This window comes from Geotrypetes seraphini, chromosome 4, assembly GCF_902459505.1.
Source record: "Geotrypetes seraphini chromosome 4, aGeoSer1.1, whole genome shotgun sequence".
NCBI classification, from domain to species: domain Eukaryota; kingdom Metazoa; phylum Chordata; class Amphibia; order Gymnophiona; family Dermophiidae; genus Geotrypetes; species Geotrypetes seraphini.
In genome coordinates, this window is record NC_047087.1 from 105,483,934 (window position 1) to 105,500,030 (window position 16,097).

The window sequence follows — 16,097 nt, forward strand, 5'->3', positions numbered from 1 at the left end:
CCTCAGTCTTTAGTCAGCTCTTAAAAAAAGGTGCATTTGCATAACATAAAGCCACTTTGGGACTACAATCATCGTGTTTAAAATTATCCTCTTTATCACAATACTGGAAGTTTTGTAGTATACCTTGAGGTTCTGTCAATAGCACAATATGATGAATCGATTCAGATTCTCTAGATAATTTGATTCTTCCCACTTCAGCAGGAAACTTGCCCCCCTCAGTTGCTAGTTTCTGTCTAAATTAAGGGAAATTTGCTTCTGATTTAGGGCTCCTTTTACAAAGCTGTGCTAGGGCCTTAACGCATGGAATAGCGCACTAGATTGCCGCACACACTAGCTGCTACCGCCTCCTTTTGAGCAGGCGGTAGATTTCCAGCTAGTGCATGCTATAACTTGCGCTAATCCGGTGTGTGCGATAAAACCTCTAGCGCGGCTTTGTAAAAGGACCCCTTGAAGTAATTTAATTTTAACTCTAAAACCTTCCCAAAGTTGTCAAGGTTTTGTAGTATTGTGTTGAATCCATCATAAGGCTGTGAAGGTTGGATGCTTAACCAGCTGAGTTTCTATCTTGCTGTAAAATTCAGTCAGTAAACAGCTTTCCTCTGTCTTGTGACATCTGTTCTCTTAGATCAGTCAATCAGTCCAGGCTGGGATTTAGTATTGATATGGTCTTCCTAGCCATTACTGACCAACAACTGTTAGATAAAGGGGTGGTGGCCCATGTAAAACAGCTTGATCTCTTGGCTACATGTTACTGAAGACCTTGGTTAGCCTGAGGAGAGAGGAATGAGTGTATAATTGGTTTGCATCTTTTTTTGATGGAGAGAATACAGTGAGTGAAACATGGGGCTCAGAATTCTTACTGTTGGTGGTTATCCTGTGGTATGCCTCTTATAGTGAATGTTTTTGTAGCCACTTGGGACTATGGTTAGAATTTCCAAACTTTCAGGTTGCATAGATGACATCCATAAGATATTTTATGCTGGGTCAGACCAAAGGTCCATCAAGCCCAGTATCTTGTTTCCAACAATGGCTCATGCTGATCACAAGTATATGGCAGCTATTATTCCTTCCATATCCAAGGTGCCTCATGTTTTCAAGCAATGTGCTAGATGTACGAGGAGGTGTTGAAACGTTCTCAGCCCAACCAACTTTCTAAATTTTGAGCATTATTTTGCCACTATAGCTGAAAAGTGTTATTTTGCAGAGTGCCAATTTACAGAATCATAATGCTATGTTCTGACGTTGTTTCAGATCATTGACTGAACCATGTGAACTTTTCAAGTGTGGAACTCCAAGCCTTCATGAAGTTCATATTCCTTCAGAAGAAAGCTTCAAAGGAAATCCATGAATGATGCAAACATTGAATGACAAATGCCCATCATACTCCACAGTGAAGAAGTGGTGTGGAGATTTTGAGACCAAAGATGCAGCAAGATCTGGGAGGCCTCAAATAGTGTCAACTTCTGAAATTGTTGACCATGTCCATGACCTGATTTTGGGAGATGGCAAATATCGTCTAAAACAATTGCTGAGATACTACAGATATCCAGGGAACATGTTTGGGTGTACAGTATAATCTACGAGCAGCTGGATATGCAGAAGCTGTCATCCAAGTGGGTGCCTGAATGTTTGAATGCTGATGAGAGGACACTTCCAAGTTGATTTTGCAGTGTTTTCAGTGAGCTGGTGCCAACATTTTGTAATTAGTTACTGTTGATGAAACATGATTATATCACTATCATCCTGAGACAAAACAGTGTTTTGGGATCAAGAAGGTGTTGTAATGACTTACTATCTTCCAAGGGCAAAACAGTTAATGCAGAATACTATTATAACTTGCTGTGCCGATTAAAGGAGGCTTTAAAAGAAAAAGGAGAGAGAAGCTGCGGAAAGGAGTTCTTTATTTGCAAGACAGTACACCTTCTCACAAGACTGGCAAAATGATGGATGTTTTGACGCATTTGGAGTTTCAGTGCATAGACCATTCACCCCACTCACCAGATCTTGCTCCATCTGACTATTTTCTGTTTTCAAACCTTAAAAAGAGTATGACAGGGTGACAATTTTCAAATGATTCAGAGTTGATTGCAGCAGCAGAGCTGTATTTCAGTGACCAGACATCAGAGTACTTTTTGGAAGGGTTATAGAAACTTCAGACATAATGTGTGTTGAACTTAGAGGTGAATATATGGAATAACTTGTAAGTTTCATGGCTCTCCATCATTCCCTTCTTTTTAGCACCCCCTTGTACACTACACCAGCTCGTATCCTTTATCAACATGTTCATACCTTCAAAGAAATGCAGCAAATTGGTAAGGCAAGATCTTCCTTGGCTGAACCCATGTTTGTCTACATGTTCCATAATTTTATTTTTTATAATGATTTCAACTATTTTTCCCGACACTGGTCAGGCTCACTGGTCTGTAATTTCCTGGGTCACCCCTTGAGCCTTTTAAAAATATTGGCAGAACGTTAGCCACCATCCAATCTTCAGGTACTACAGACAATTCTAGCGATAAGTTGCAAATCATTAACAGCAGATGAACAATTTCATATTTAAGTTCTTTTAGTACTCTGGGATGTATATGTTCCAGTCCAGGTGATTTATCACTTCTTAACTTGTCAGTTTGGTTCAACATGTCTTCCAGATTCACCGAGATATCTTTCAGTTTCTCTGCATTGTCACCCTTGAAAAGCATTTCCAGTTTAGGTAGATATATCACATCTTCTTTCATAAAGACTGAAACAAAATATTTATTCAGTCTCTGCACTATGGCCTTATCTTCCCTAAATGCTCCACTCTTGCAAGATCCTCCTGCAATTTTTTTTCAATTTGCATGCACTTTAACAATTTGAAAATTGGCATAGCTCAATTGCTCATTTTCAGATCATTTATAAATATGCTAAACAGCACTGGTTCTAGTACAAATCCTTGGGGTATACCACTGTTTATCTTCTGTTGAGAAAATTGGCCATTTTATCCCTGCTTTAAAAAGAACCAAAAACTTTTAGCTGGTTTTCAGTCTAGGAGAGAACATTTCTCTTATCCCATGTCTATTTTAATTTCCTCAGGGATCTTTTATGAAATATGTTATCAAATGTTTTCTGAAAATCCAGGTACACTTTATCAGATGGCTCAGCTTTTTCCAGATCAGTCTGTTCATGTCTAAGAAATTGTGGCAGGTTTGTGAGGCAAGAGATATTGTCTAAATCAATGTTAACTTTGTCATGTTAAGGTATATCTTTATGTATTTAGTAATATTGAGGTCTTTTTACTAAACTATGGTAAAAAGTGGGAGAGGAGAGCTGTCATCTTAACCTGCTCGAAGTGCTCGTTGGTGGAAAGGACAAGGAGCCTTAAGAGGGAAGCTGCTTTGGGCATCTGATGTCATTCTGTGGCGTCAAGGCATTGCTATATTAACCAGCCCCCAGCTGCATTGTATTTTGGAGAACTGTCGTCATACATTTCTGAAGCACTTGGTGGTGAAAGGGATCAGGAACCTCGAGAGAGAAGCCTTCCTGGGTGTCTGATGCCAAAATTTTCGTTTCTGACGCAGTGGTTGGGATGAATGATTAAAGAGGAAGTGGGAACCTTGATAAAGCCCTTAGAACCACCCGGGCGAAACATTTTGGTGATTGGTGAATGAAAGTGAGACATGAAGGAGAGAGAATGAAAAGAGACCATATAATGTGGAGAGCTCGGACCCATGGAAATAAAGTATATATATGAAATGATTACACCCTCGGTGTAGAAAAACTGTGAAATGAAATGGATTGAAATAAAATGAAATTTAAGTGAAGGTCAGTGAGCAATGTGCGAGTGAGATATAATGGAAAAAATGAAAAGGAGGGAAAATGCTCATGGGATACATACCAAACTGCATATACAAAGAACCTGATAAAACAAATGAAGCCTAAAAATAAGATAAAAATAAAATGAAATAAATCATCATAGGATATGATAAAGTATAATATATTAAAAGAATGTGAAAATAACCTAAGAAACGATAGTTGGATCAGATATAAAACATGAGTATGGAGACAAGCCAATACTGACTAACGAACAAAGGAATGAAGACTGCTAGTGATAACTTATACAAATAAACAATAAACAGAAGCGAATATAGATAAAAACAGCAAACTAGGGAACCAAAACTGAACCGGCGCAGACCTGAGCGACAAAAATGGAAAGCACCTGACACTGCATTAAAATAAGGCAATTAAGGCAGTCCATGTGCAGAACCATTTGGGTTCTGGAGCTATTAGGTTTTATGATAAATTACCCAAAGTCTCACCTGTTTCCTGTTCAGCAATTGGAGTACTCAATTTATACTTCAGGCTTGGATTTACCTTTCCCAATAGAGAGTGGAAACCTTGGTCACTCTAGCTTTGCAAATTTGAACCAGCAAATAGGTCACAGCTCAGCATATGTTGAGATTAATGGACCACATGGCCTCCACAGTGCATGCCACTCCCATAGCAAAAAACAAAACCTCCTTCTGGGGTCCAGTCTGATCTCTTCAGATTGCTTACTTTTGCAAGTTTGTCTTTGAGCCGGTAGCGCTCTGACTCCCAATTGACATTTCTTTGGTTGCCTTGTAGCATATCTAAATTTTGTGGCAGTTATCAGATTGGACCCCAGAAGAAGGTTGTTAATAACTGAAACACAGACTGTGTCAGGTCCATACCACAAAACTCTTACTGTGCATTAGATGGATTTACCAGTTGATCTGCATCACTTTTAATTGTGAGACTTTTTAATCCTTTCAGATCAAGATCATCGATTCTACATTTTTGTTTTTTGCTTGGTTTCCCCTGTTTTTCTGTAGAACATTTTGGTGATTTTCTTTGGCTTGCCAGCCCCATAGCACATTTCTATTCAAGAGAAGCCCAGTGGACCCTAACCTTCCAATGGTTTCAGGCTACTGGGAAACTAGTTGATGTCATCCAACTATTGTCAGAATTTAACCAATCTCCTCTCTAGTGGACGATTGAATCCAATCTTTCCCTGGGACTTACATTCCGAATTTCACCTTCACAATAATTGTCCAAAGTAACAGTCCACCTTAAAAATAAACCCCTCTTTTACAAAGCCGCACTAGTAACAGCTCAGACACTTATGGTCTGCTTTATTGTATCTTTTTTTTTTTTTTAACTAATGTGTTTCATGATTTGTTTAAAGTAGACAGATAGTAAATGCTGAATTTAAATTTATAATTACTAATTTATTTTTTTCTCATATTTTGCTTGAAGGGTGCCTTGGTCAGTGCATGTGCAGATGATGCCCTTCATTTGTGGAATTTGAGACAGAAACGGCCTGCTATCCTTCATTCCCTCAAATTTAATAGAGAACGGTAAATGTTAATTATGTATTTATATTTTTTTATTTCCTGTGTATTTTGTAATTTGCTATATAAAACCCTACATTCTACAATAAATGTTTATACTTACATAATTACTGTTAAAAGAATAAAGATTAAAACCCCTTTGATAAGCTCCATGTTTTTCTACCTCATCTTTCCCAGATTTTCCCCCCGATCCCTTGGGGTATTTATTGATTCAATCTTGCTCTACCACTACAAAATAGCACTGGCTTCAAGTTCACTGGAACCATTTTAAAGTATGGCTCTAGTGTGGCATGAGTAAACTGGCTTTGCTCCTGTCCTGTGAAGACCTTAGAGCAGTGCTCTTCAACCACCAGTCTGTGGACTGGTGCTGATCTGCAGAAATTTCCTGCAAGTCCACAGGGCCGGCACGTGCTTCGGGCCCAAGACAGCGTTCAACCACTGGCCCACGGTGCGATCAATGTGGTGTTATCTTCGGGCCGGCTCCCCTCTTCCTTACTGCTGCAGTGCACAAAGCTGCGGGCAGCGGCTCCTATGCGTGTCTTGCGCCTGAACCAGAAGCCTTCTGTCTGATGTTGCATCGGCAGAGGGAAGGCTTTCAGATGAGGCGCGAGATGTGCAAGGAGCCGCTGCCCACGGCTTTGTACACTGCGGTAGTAAGGAAGAGGGAGCTGGCCGAAGATAACACCAGGGGCGGCATAAAATGGCCAGGCGGCAGCAAGCCAGAAGGTAAGGCACAGCATGGAGCATACACAGCATGTGTATAATGAAAAAAAAACAAACAAAACCCTTTTCTTTGAGGCCTCACTGCTTAAATAGTATCCTAGGCTAGCTTTCTACTGCCCTATTTTCTAACCTGCTGATTTTTTACATGGTAGATAAATCATATATCACAATCATTAATTTAATTTTTAATCGCATTGTAATATAATGTTCATCCACAAAATGAAGCATTAACTGAGTTAGGCAAAATTGTCTGATAGAGCTTTTGTTAAAATTGCCTCTTTTTCCCTGTAAATGGTTATAAGGAAAGTAGAAGTATAGCTAGTCATGTACTGTTTGTCTTTAATTAGAGAAAGAGAAATCTAGTTAAAAAAAAACAAAAAACCCATGGAGAGAGGGAGACAGCAAAGGTAGAGGGAATGATTTTATTTTCAATTTAGTGATTGAATTGTGTCAAGTTTGAGAATTTTCATCTGTCTATATTTTGCACTGTTCAGGAAGAAATGCATTTGTTTCTTTTTCTCTGGGGTTGTACTGCATGCAGAGTTTTTCATCTTAGGGTTTGTTTATATATATATTAGTACTTTTAGTTTTTGGTCCTGTATTTGCATAGGAGTTATCTGTGTTCTGGTAGGATTGAATGTTGAGAAGCATACAGTATGCTTTGTGCAGTTTAATTTTGTGGTTAACCATTATATTATATTAAGATTATATTATGTGTGTGTATATATGTATATGTGTGTGTGTGTGTATGTATATATATATATATGTTTCCCTAGCAACAGCAGCAGATGAATCCAGAGACCAATGGGATAGCTCACATCTACCAGCAGGCGGAGATAGAGAAACTGATTAACAGGTGGTCCTATTGGCTGGCACTCCTCCTGTTTATCTAGTATTCTCTATCTCCCAGCAGGAAAAAGTCGCTATTCAACTAGCTCCTGAATTCTGGCTGTGGCTGGAACTTTATTTTCTCCTGTTGAGGTTTCTCTTCAGTGAGACTGCCATTCTGTTTCTCCTGTTGAGATTTTCTCTTCAGTGAGACAGGGGTATCCGGCTGATCGGTGCCGGCTTTAGAGGTTACACTTGGGCCCCCCCCTTGTCCCTGCCTCACCCTCCCTCCAGTGATAGAGGGTCTGACTGGGTCTCAATATTTTTCTTCTTTCCCTTCTCTGTAAAAAAAAAAAAAAAAAAAAAGAGACCACAGTTGCTACATTATGCCATGCTTTTGCTGCAAACTGGCTTCAACCGGCCCTAACAACAAGCTGTGAGTATGTCTGGCTTTTACAGTTGTTTGAACTTCAGGTTCTGTTTGGGAGTCTTAGTACTGTGGGTTCGGTCATCGTACATTTAAGGTATGGATATTTTATTGAGGCTAAGGTTTATGACTAGAAATCCGTGGAGGGAGCCGGGACTTCCCGCCCTTTGCATGCACGCGCTTGATTTCCTTGTTGGTTACAGCGCGGCAGTAGCGATGCGATTTCATGCTCGTACTTGTTCTCATTGTTGGGTTTCAGTGCAGCAGTAGTCCTGTTTCTTCTGAGGCTCTCTTTCATCAGTGTTTGTCACGGCCATGTGCAGCTGATTGTGCAGGTGCCGATTTATAGCAGGATGAGATGGGACATTTTTTTTCCGGCGCTGTGGGCCGTTCTTCTGGTTATTCCCTGAGTCTGATTTTATTTCTATGCAAGCCGCGGCAGGGTAAATTTTGCGGGGCTTGAATCCAACTATGTTTCTAGGAGCGTTGATGCAGCGGCCACGTGTCAGTGAGAATCCGGCGTGCGCTTGGGTCTCCGGCGATGGCAGGAGAGCTGCAGCGTTCCGATAGTTTGTTTCCAGCTGACTTTGGTCAGGGTATGCCGGGGCTTTTCTCCTTTCCAGTTCAGACAAGTTGTATGTGTTTCATCAACTTTGGGACAAGCTTGGGCAGATTTATATGTCTATGTCTGTGTTCCTGCTGTACTCCCTTGCAGGAAGCTGCTTGTTTAATCGGACTCTGAGGTTAGCACTCAAGGGGTTTACCAGAGAGACTCTGACCTGTGCTAGGTCACCCAGTCTCGGTTTGTCTCCGGACTGGGGCGACATACGGCAACTCACGGCACGGTGAGATCAGCAGTAAGATAGTGCCCTGTATTACACACAGATATCTCATTGTCTCTCTTGGGGTCCCTGCAGATTGAGCCTTTGTCTGTTGGTGACTGTCCTTATTTGGGCCTCTGTGCTGAGCTGCATGTGTCTAGTAGTGGTACAGGATATATATGCCTAAAGGTAGTGCAAACAGTTTCCAAGTTCGGACTGTCTCTATGGGCATAATGACACTGCGCATCTTCCTGCGTCCAGGACTCTCTTTCTCTATTTCTGAGGGGGCCTGGACTTCAGATTTCCATGCTTATCACGCTGGTTTCTCCTGTCACCATTTTCTCATGGCACATGCTAGACGGGCCCCCCGACCAGACAGGAAGGGCTGTATAGCTCCTTTTAACAAGGAGCCAGTTACCTATTCTATCAAACCCGCGGAGGATAACATGCTTTGTGGCTGTTAGCCTCATCCCTGAAGCTCTCATTAGCAATGTGAGCTTTGTCTGATACCTGTAAGGATGCTGTTGTTTTCCACAGGGCGGTAGATGCAGCATCTTGATTGAGTCTAGTACGTATTTACTTTAAAGGACATAGATATTTTGCTCATGTTGCATGGGGTTAGTACTGTTTTCATGGTTCCAGTATATTCCTCTTTACATTGTGAAACTTGATTTTTCCTAGGAGAATCTTCTTGCAGATCCTGTAGTCTCATCCTGCCATTCCCTGACCTTCTGCGCTTCATTCTGAGGGGATCTTGACTTCTTCCAATGACTCTTCAGGCTTTCTCATGAGGGAGAAGACGCTATAATGTCAGGTCAGGGGGCTGTGAAGATTTTTCAGGATGCTTGCATCTTTGCATCCTCCTCAGGTTTCCAGTTCGTTCTTGGAGTCTCTATGTTTTGTGTTTCCCTTTTCAGTGTTACTAGTCCTCAGGACAGTTCTTGTAGTTCTTCAGGAACTAAGGGACGTTGTTGCACTTACTGCATGGTGCCCGAGACGGGGGCATTGGGCAGGCTGGATCCCATTCTGCTGAATTAGTTTCTCGGGGTTACACATTTCTGCAGACAACCTGGGAGGATATTTACATTTTCTCTATGGACTCCGAATCGGCACTTGGTTTGCCTGCCTTTCTTGGAGCAGCGCTTTCGGTTTTGGCACATGCCATTTCGCCTACCCAAGGCTTCACGAATGTTTTAGGTGATGTGGGCGGTGGTACCGTTTTGGCGCTACCAGGCGATTCATCTAATTTCTTCTTGACTGCCTGCTTGATTCGGACGACTTCCAGTCGGGCCATTTGACTGACACGAAAAGGGTGGTATTTTTTCCTCAGTTCTTTACACGTGCATCTTCGAATTTGCACAGCGCTCTTTTCTCCTGTACTATTTATAGGTATATTGGGGTAATGTTTTTATTCATATAGGAGAGACATGTGTTTCTTTCCGGAGACTTGGGCATGGAGTCTCGGTCTCAGATTGGTATTCTTCTTCGCTTACCATGACCAAGAGTATGGGATTCTGTACAGTTTCTGGGATCCATATTGCTGACTCCACTGGGAACTTCGGCTTGCTTTCCCCTTCTTAAGCTACAGCAGTCGCTTTTTTTCTGGTGGTTCCCGGTAGCTCAGGGCTCCAATTATTTGATATGTTCCTCCTGCAGCACTCTGTATGATTTGGTGGCTCAGCACGATTTCTCTTTTCAAGGCATGCCTCAGTCTTTGCTGAACTAGCTCATGACCACCGACCATCCCGGGCTGTCGGGTTGGGGGGCTCGGTGGCTTCCATCCTCAGCTCCAGGAGTCTGGTCTTCAGAGGCGACTCAGTACTTGTTCATTCTTCTACTCTTGAGCAGGGTCAGGTTACCTTTCTGGAGCTTCAGATCATTCTTCCGGATTGCCGCTAAGGTTCCTTTTGGTCAGTATTAGGATGGGAGTATTTCTCTACAGCTTGGGCAGTAGGTGTTGTACTCAGTTGGCAGGTGAAGTTGGTCTGCTTCAATGGGTGGACTCTCATCTTCGTCTTCTGTTGGCAGATCCTTTTCTGGATCAGGATAAAAGTTTGGATAGACTTTCTCTCCGCGGAATCTGAGCATGGCCCATTTCTTGTATGTTACTGTGTACAGCGCTGTGTACGTTCTGGAAAGTGTGCATGTTAGTAATAGTGTAATCTTCTGCATCCTGGATATTGAGATTTGTGGCTCAGGAGTTCTAGCTCCTTTTATGGACATGAGATCTCCTTGACCTAGACCTCATGGCCTCGTCTCTCAATTCTAAGCTTCCTAGCTTCTTCGGCGGGCCCAGGGAGTGGGAGTTAGAGAGGGTAGCTGCATGGCTCCTTTCTCACCTCTGCCTTCTCTTTTTCGGTGTTTTCCGCTGGCTGGTGATGGCTTGGATTTGCCATCGCGAGCTCACTTTCTGGGCACAGTATTTGTAGAATCTCTGGATTGGCGGCGCCATCCTTACTATGCGGATTTGATGAGTCTTTCGACTGCCGGACTAAGGAGTTTCCTGGTATCTCCGGCTTTGCTCGCCTAGGATCCGATCAACATGGATATTTGTACTACTTTAGTATGATGACCTAGTTTTTTGAAAAATCTTGGCTGATGTGTAAGGGTTATGCGAAGCAGGTTGTTTCTTCTCTTCTCCAGGTGTTACGGACGTCTTCTCCTGTGGCTTCTGCTTCCTTTTGGAGGTCTTTCCTTTCTTGGGTGCTTCTTAACGTTTGAACCACTCCAGAGTTCCTTTTTGGCACAAGTGTATTGCCGAGGGCTTAGCGTTCAATGCCCTTCAGCTTCTAGTGCCATTCTTGGCTTGTTACATGGGCTAGGTATATTGCTCTTCGCTTACTTCTCAGCTTCATGTAGTTCAGTTCCTAAACAGAGTGCGGTATATTCATGCGCCTCTTAGAAAGCCCGGTTTGAAGTACAATCTTCACGTACTTCTTCTCAGTTTACCGAAGGCTTCATTTCAGCCTTGTCTTTTGGGACTCTAAAGGGCTGTGCCGTTGAACATGGGGTTTCTTGTGGCCATGGCTTCAGCTCTGCAGTTTTCTATGTTGCAGGCCTTGTTCAACGGGGATTCCTATTTCTGATTTCCAAAATATGGGGTATCAGTTCGGATGGTACCACTATTTCTTTCTAGGGGGGTGTCATCCTTTCTTTTATGTCATGCTCACTTTTCCTTCCTTCTTCCTGGGAGGAGAAATTGGGAGCAGTGCTTTTATTCACTGCATTTTTTGATACGTACGTAGCGTTCTCCGCGAGCTCGGTTTCTAACGACTTTTAGTTGTTTATATCTCCTTTTTGTATTCTTCAAGGGACGCCTCAAACGTATGGCGGCATCCAGAGCCTCCATCGCTCAATGGGTCCAGGAGGACATTCTTTATGCTTGCTTGCTGGCAGGGAAGCGGGTGGCGAAAGAACTTCATGACCATTCCGCCGGAGCAATGGCTACTTCTTGGGCTCGACCCAGAGGTTTTTTTCTTGGAGGAGATTTGTCTCGCGGCTAATTGGTCTTCCGGGAGTGCTTTCTCTCCGCATTTCTGCTTGGATGTGGGGGCGCATGCGGTAGGGGCATTTTGTGCTTCGGTTGTTGCGGAGGCGGCGTTTGCTTCCCACCCAGATTGAGGATTGCTTTGCTACATCCCATTGGTCTCTGGATTCATCTGCTGCTGTTGCTAGGGAAGGAAAAATTATGTTCTTACCTGTTAATTTTCTTTCCCTTAGACGCAGCAGATAAATCCAGAGCCCCACCCTTTCTGGTTATTGTCTCTCGTTTTTTTTTTTTCTTTTGCAACTTTCACAGTTTGTTATTATGGCAGGTTGTTTTCTGTATTATTGCATTTTGAGATTTGTTATGGGAAAGAAGTTTTTTACATGCTATGCCTATTGATGGTTACGGATGCTTGGGCAAGGAGCTATACTAGATAAACAGGAGGAGTGCCAGCCAATAGGACCACCTGTTAATCAGTTTCTCTATCTCCGCCTGCTGGTAGATGTGAGCTATCCCATTGGTCTCTGGATTCATCTGCTGCGTCTAAGGGAAAGAAAATTAACAGGTAAGAACATAATTTTTCCATATATATATATGTATGTGTGAGTGTATATATATATATATATATATATATATGTATGTGTGAGTGTATATATATATATATATATATATATATATGGTGTGTGTGTATATATATATATATATGGTGTATGTGTATATATATATATATATATATATATATATATATGAAAAATGAACAGAAAAATAGTTTTACAATTAGTACTATTATGGGGGTGGAGATTGGGGGGAGATGGGCGGGGCCTGGCCCACAACTTAGCCCAGTGTTCTTCAACCGCTGGTCCACAAAATAATTATTTTATTTCCGCCGGCCCATAGGTGTAAAAAGGTTCAAGAACACTGCCTTAGAGGATGTTGGTAAGAAGCAGAAGGGGTCTGGAGGTATCTTTACAAAACAGATTGTTTATGGGCTCATTTAAATTGGCAAAACTGGGGCTTACAGCCAAATTTTAGTGCCAGTTACTAATGCAAAATAGCAGGCAAAAAAATGTATCCCCCTCCCAACAAAATAATCCTTCAAATATACCCTCTTACACTTTTCTTGTAATATTTTGAAAAAAAATACAAAGACAGAATGAAAATGTTGTTGAATTAGGGGTATCAAAGATTGGCTAACCTAAGTAAATTCTTAGAAGGACTGTATGAGCTTGTAAAAAACAATGTAAATAAGAGAAAGATTTAACTTAAACTTGAGGGACCTCAGTATGAGCTCTTATGGAATCAACGAGGGGTATTGAGCTCAGGTAGTAACTTATGGATGAACCAGCATCAGACAAAGTCTAAATAAGTACTGCCTCATACATCATTAGGTCCAAGGTTTGTGTGAATCACACTGAAAAGAAAGTGTTAAACAAATCACATATAACAGTCCCTCTAAAAAATAAACTTAATGTAAGGCTTAATAAAGATTCCCAAGATTTTGCCTCTTATATAAGGTAAAGTGCTAGTGCCAATGCCAGTGCTAAATAAATAAATGCAGTGCTGGATGAACAAATACAATAAACTTTAAAATGCCACATATAAACTCAGATCAAGTCCCCTCAACTGGTTGCAATGCGCCATAAATGGAAAAATAAATTACTTACACACTATAAATACATGCATACACAACCTGCACACTATAAATACACGCATACCCAACCTAAAGTGCTAAAGTGGATATAAGGAAAGTATCCGAAGATACTAGTTTACACAGCTGAAAAGCATTGGCATGTGTAGCTGACTGTGAAAACGTTCATAAAGTTCATAAAATTCATCAAGTCACTTCTGAAACATGCCAAATAGTGCAAAAAGTCACTTAGTCAGATCAAATAATTCAAAACATTGAAAATGCACTGTATAAGAAACCAAACTCTGGAAACCTCAAGGGGTACTTAGGGATCTGAGCAATGCAGAAGATACTACCACTCGACAGAGCTCCGTTTCATTCTCTTCATTAGGAGTGGATAGAGAATCAATTGCATCCGGCAGAAGAATCTTTTCTACTGACGGCTCAAAATTCCGGAGCGTGAAAAAATTAGGAGCTATCGCCGCGGAAAAACAATGATGGCGTCTCAGGAGCAATAGAACGCCATGGAAAAACAGCGAAGGCAGCGTCCTAAATACCGGAATGACGTCAATGAACGTGCAACGTCAGAACGTACAACGTCAGAACGTACCTAAGACGATTTGATAAAACATCTGTCCACGTTTTCGTTTAGTCCTTTGGGAGAATAGGATTGGAGTTCGAAGATCCAAAAGTTTTCTCGTTTAAGTAAATGGGTATGCTTATCACGACTAAAGGACGAAGAAACTTGTTCCAAAATACACCATCTAAGTTGAAAAAAGTCATGTTGATGAGTGATATTATGAGATACCATAGGGGCGGTAATTTTTCCTGTTTTGTGGCAGCTCCGATGTTCAATAAGTCGAGTCCTGATGCTGCAGGTAGTACATCCTACATAGATCAATCTGCAGGGACAAAAAATCAGGTATACAACATAACTAGACTCGCAAGTAGTATTAGTTCTGAAATGGTAAGTTTTCTTATATGTGATTTGTTTAACACTTTCTTTTCAGTGTGATTCACACAAACCTTGGACCTAATGATGTATGAGATAGTACTTATTTAGACTTTGTCTGATGCTGGTTCATCCATAAGTTACTACCTGAGCTCAATACCCTTCGTTGATTCCTTAAGAGCTCATACTGAGGTCCCTCAAGTTTAAGTTAAACCTTTCTCTTATTTACATTGTTTTTTACAAGCTCATACAGTCCTTCTAAGAATTTACTTAGGTTAGCCAATCTTTGATACAGTACTTCTTTATAGTTTGGACTCTTTGGCTACTGCATAGTCCTTTAGGTTAGTTTTGTGTGTTGAATTATCGGCACATCCATCAGAACAAATGAAAATAGATGAAAAATAAAACGCAAAAGGATATGTAATGGTAGCAAAGTCAAAGATGCTGGACAAAATTTTAATGCCTTAAGCATTTTGGAGAGTATCGTAAAAATAGTATCTCTACCATTATTATATATTGTTGCCTCTGCAGAAGCAGTTTCTTGCTATTTTAAGTCTGTTTAAAACATCAGGAAAATACTGTACACGCTGACTTGTAAACATACACATTTCCAACTTTCAACATATTTCTTTTATTGCCAACACAAAAGATGCTAAGGGGCTCTTTTATTAAAACTTATCACATATGCTAAGTGCCATGTAGCCCATAGTTATGAAATGTGACACATGACATTTTGCATTCATTAAGTTGTAGTAAGAGGGCCCCTAAGAGAATAAAATCATTTGTTTCTTCAGAATCCAGGACTTCTAAAAAGGATGCTGCTGCTAGGCTATTTAGACACTTATGACAAAGATCCACAGGTAAATGAATCTTTTGTCTTTCTTCTCCGCCTGTGAAAGGAGAAATAATCATACCACTTCTCAATAAGATATTGTTAAGTTGGAATTTTTTTTTTTTTTTTTTAGCCATTTATAATAGTTTTGTCTAATCAGTTCTAGGCTCCTTATAGAATAAAATACATGATAAAATGAAATTTATATGGACATAAGCTGAAACAACTTCAAAATACTTAAAAAACAAACAAACAAAAAACTAAAATAATTCGCTAGATATGTTTTAAAATATTCCTAAAAATGCAAAAAAAAGTCATCATACTGCATAAGACCTATGGTAAAGTATTCCGCAAAAAAGGACTGGCAATAAAAAAGACAGAAGATTTATAATCATTCTACTTAACCTGGTGGATTGACGGTACAACTAATAGCAGTTTTCTTTGCAGACTTAAAAATATGTTTAGGTTAATAAGCATGCAAGGAAGAGGCTAACAATGATGAAGCCTCATCAAGCAGCGTTTTGAAGATAAGGGTCAAGGTCTTAAATTGAATTCTACATTTAACAGGCAGCCAGTGTAAATTTTTAAAAACTAGAAAGATATGAAAAGTTTGAGACCCAACAAAACCCATGCCAGTGCATTCTGAGATAACTGCATTGCCCCTAGTATACAAAAGGGGCCACCCAAATACAGAGCATTATATTAGTCAAAAATCTGAAGCTTCCTCACTAATTTTAATAGAAAATCTTCTGAATAATATGAGATAAGAGGAATCCAAGATGGCGGCAGCCTATGACTCGCGCTCCTGAGTCAACCCGATAGCGTTCCTTTTTCTTAACTCTTTAACAATGCCACATACCAAGCGCAAGGGGATAGTTCGGGTTGATTCCTCGACGCCATGAACTTCCTCCCCGATGCAGCAGCTGTCGATTTGCGAGTTCGCATCAGTCTTGAATCCTGCGGAGTTTCCTGGGGGAATGATGGCGCTTTCCCCTGCTCGAGGAGAAACGGAGGACCTTGCCTGCAAAACATCTGTCTCCCCATTTTGCTGT

The 16,097-nt window shown here is 40.9% G+C and overlaps 1 protein-coding gene across 6 annotated transcripts in view; it reads left to right on the forward strand.

Moving 5' to 3' along the window:
- Positions 1–16,097, forward strand: part of STXBP5L (syntaxin binding protein 5 like) — an 815,959-nt gene that overhangs the window by 104,911 nt on the left and 694,951 nt on the right. For 5 of the 6 annotated variants that reach the window (XR_004539193.1, XM_033941651.1, XM_033941652.1 and 2 more), the window contains exon 4: positions 5,254–5,354. The exons of the other annotated variant lie outside the window; for it this stretch is intronic. Coding sequence is in view for 4 of the 5 variants with exons in the window: in XM_033941651.1 (XP_033797542.1) it covers positions 5,254–5,354 (101 nt within the window). In the remaining variant the exon portion in view is untranslated. The remainder of the gene's footprint in view (positions 1–5,253; positions 5,355–16,097) is intronic. 6 annotated transcript variants of the gene reach the window in all.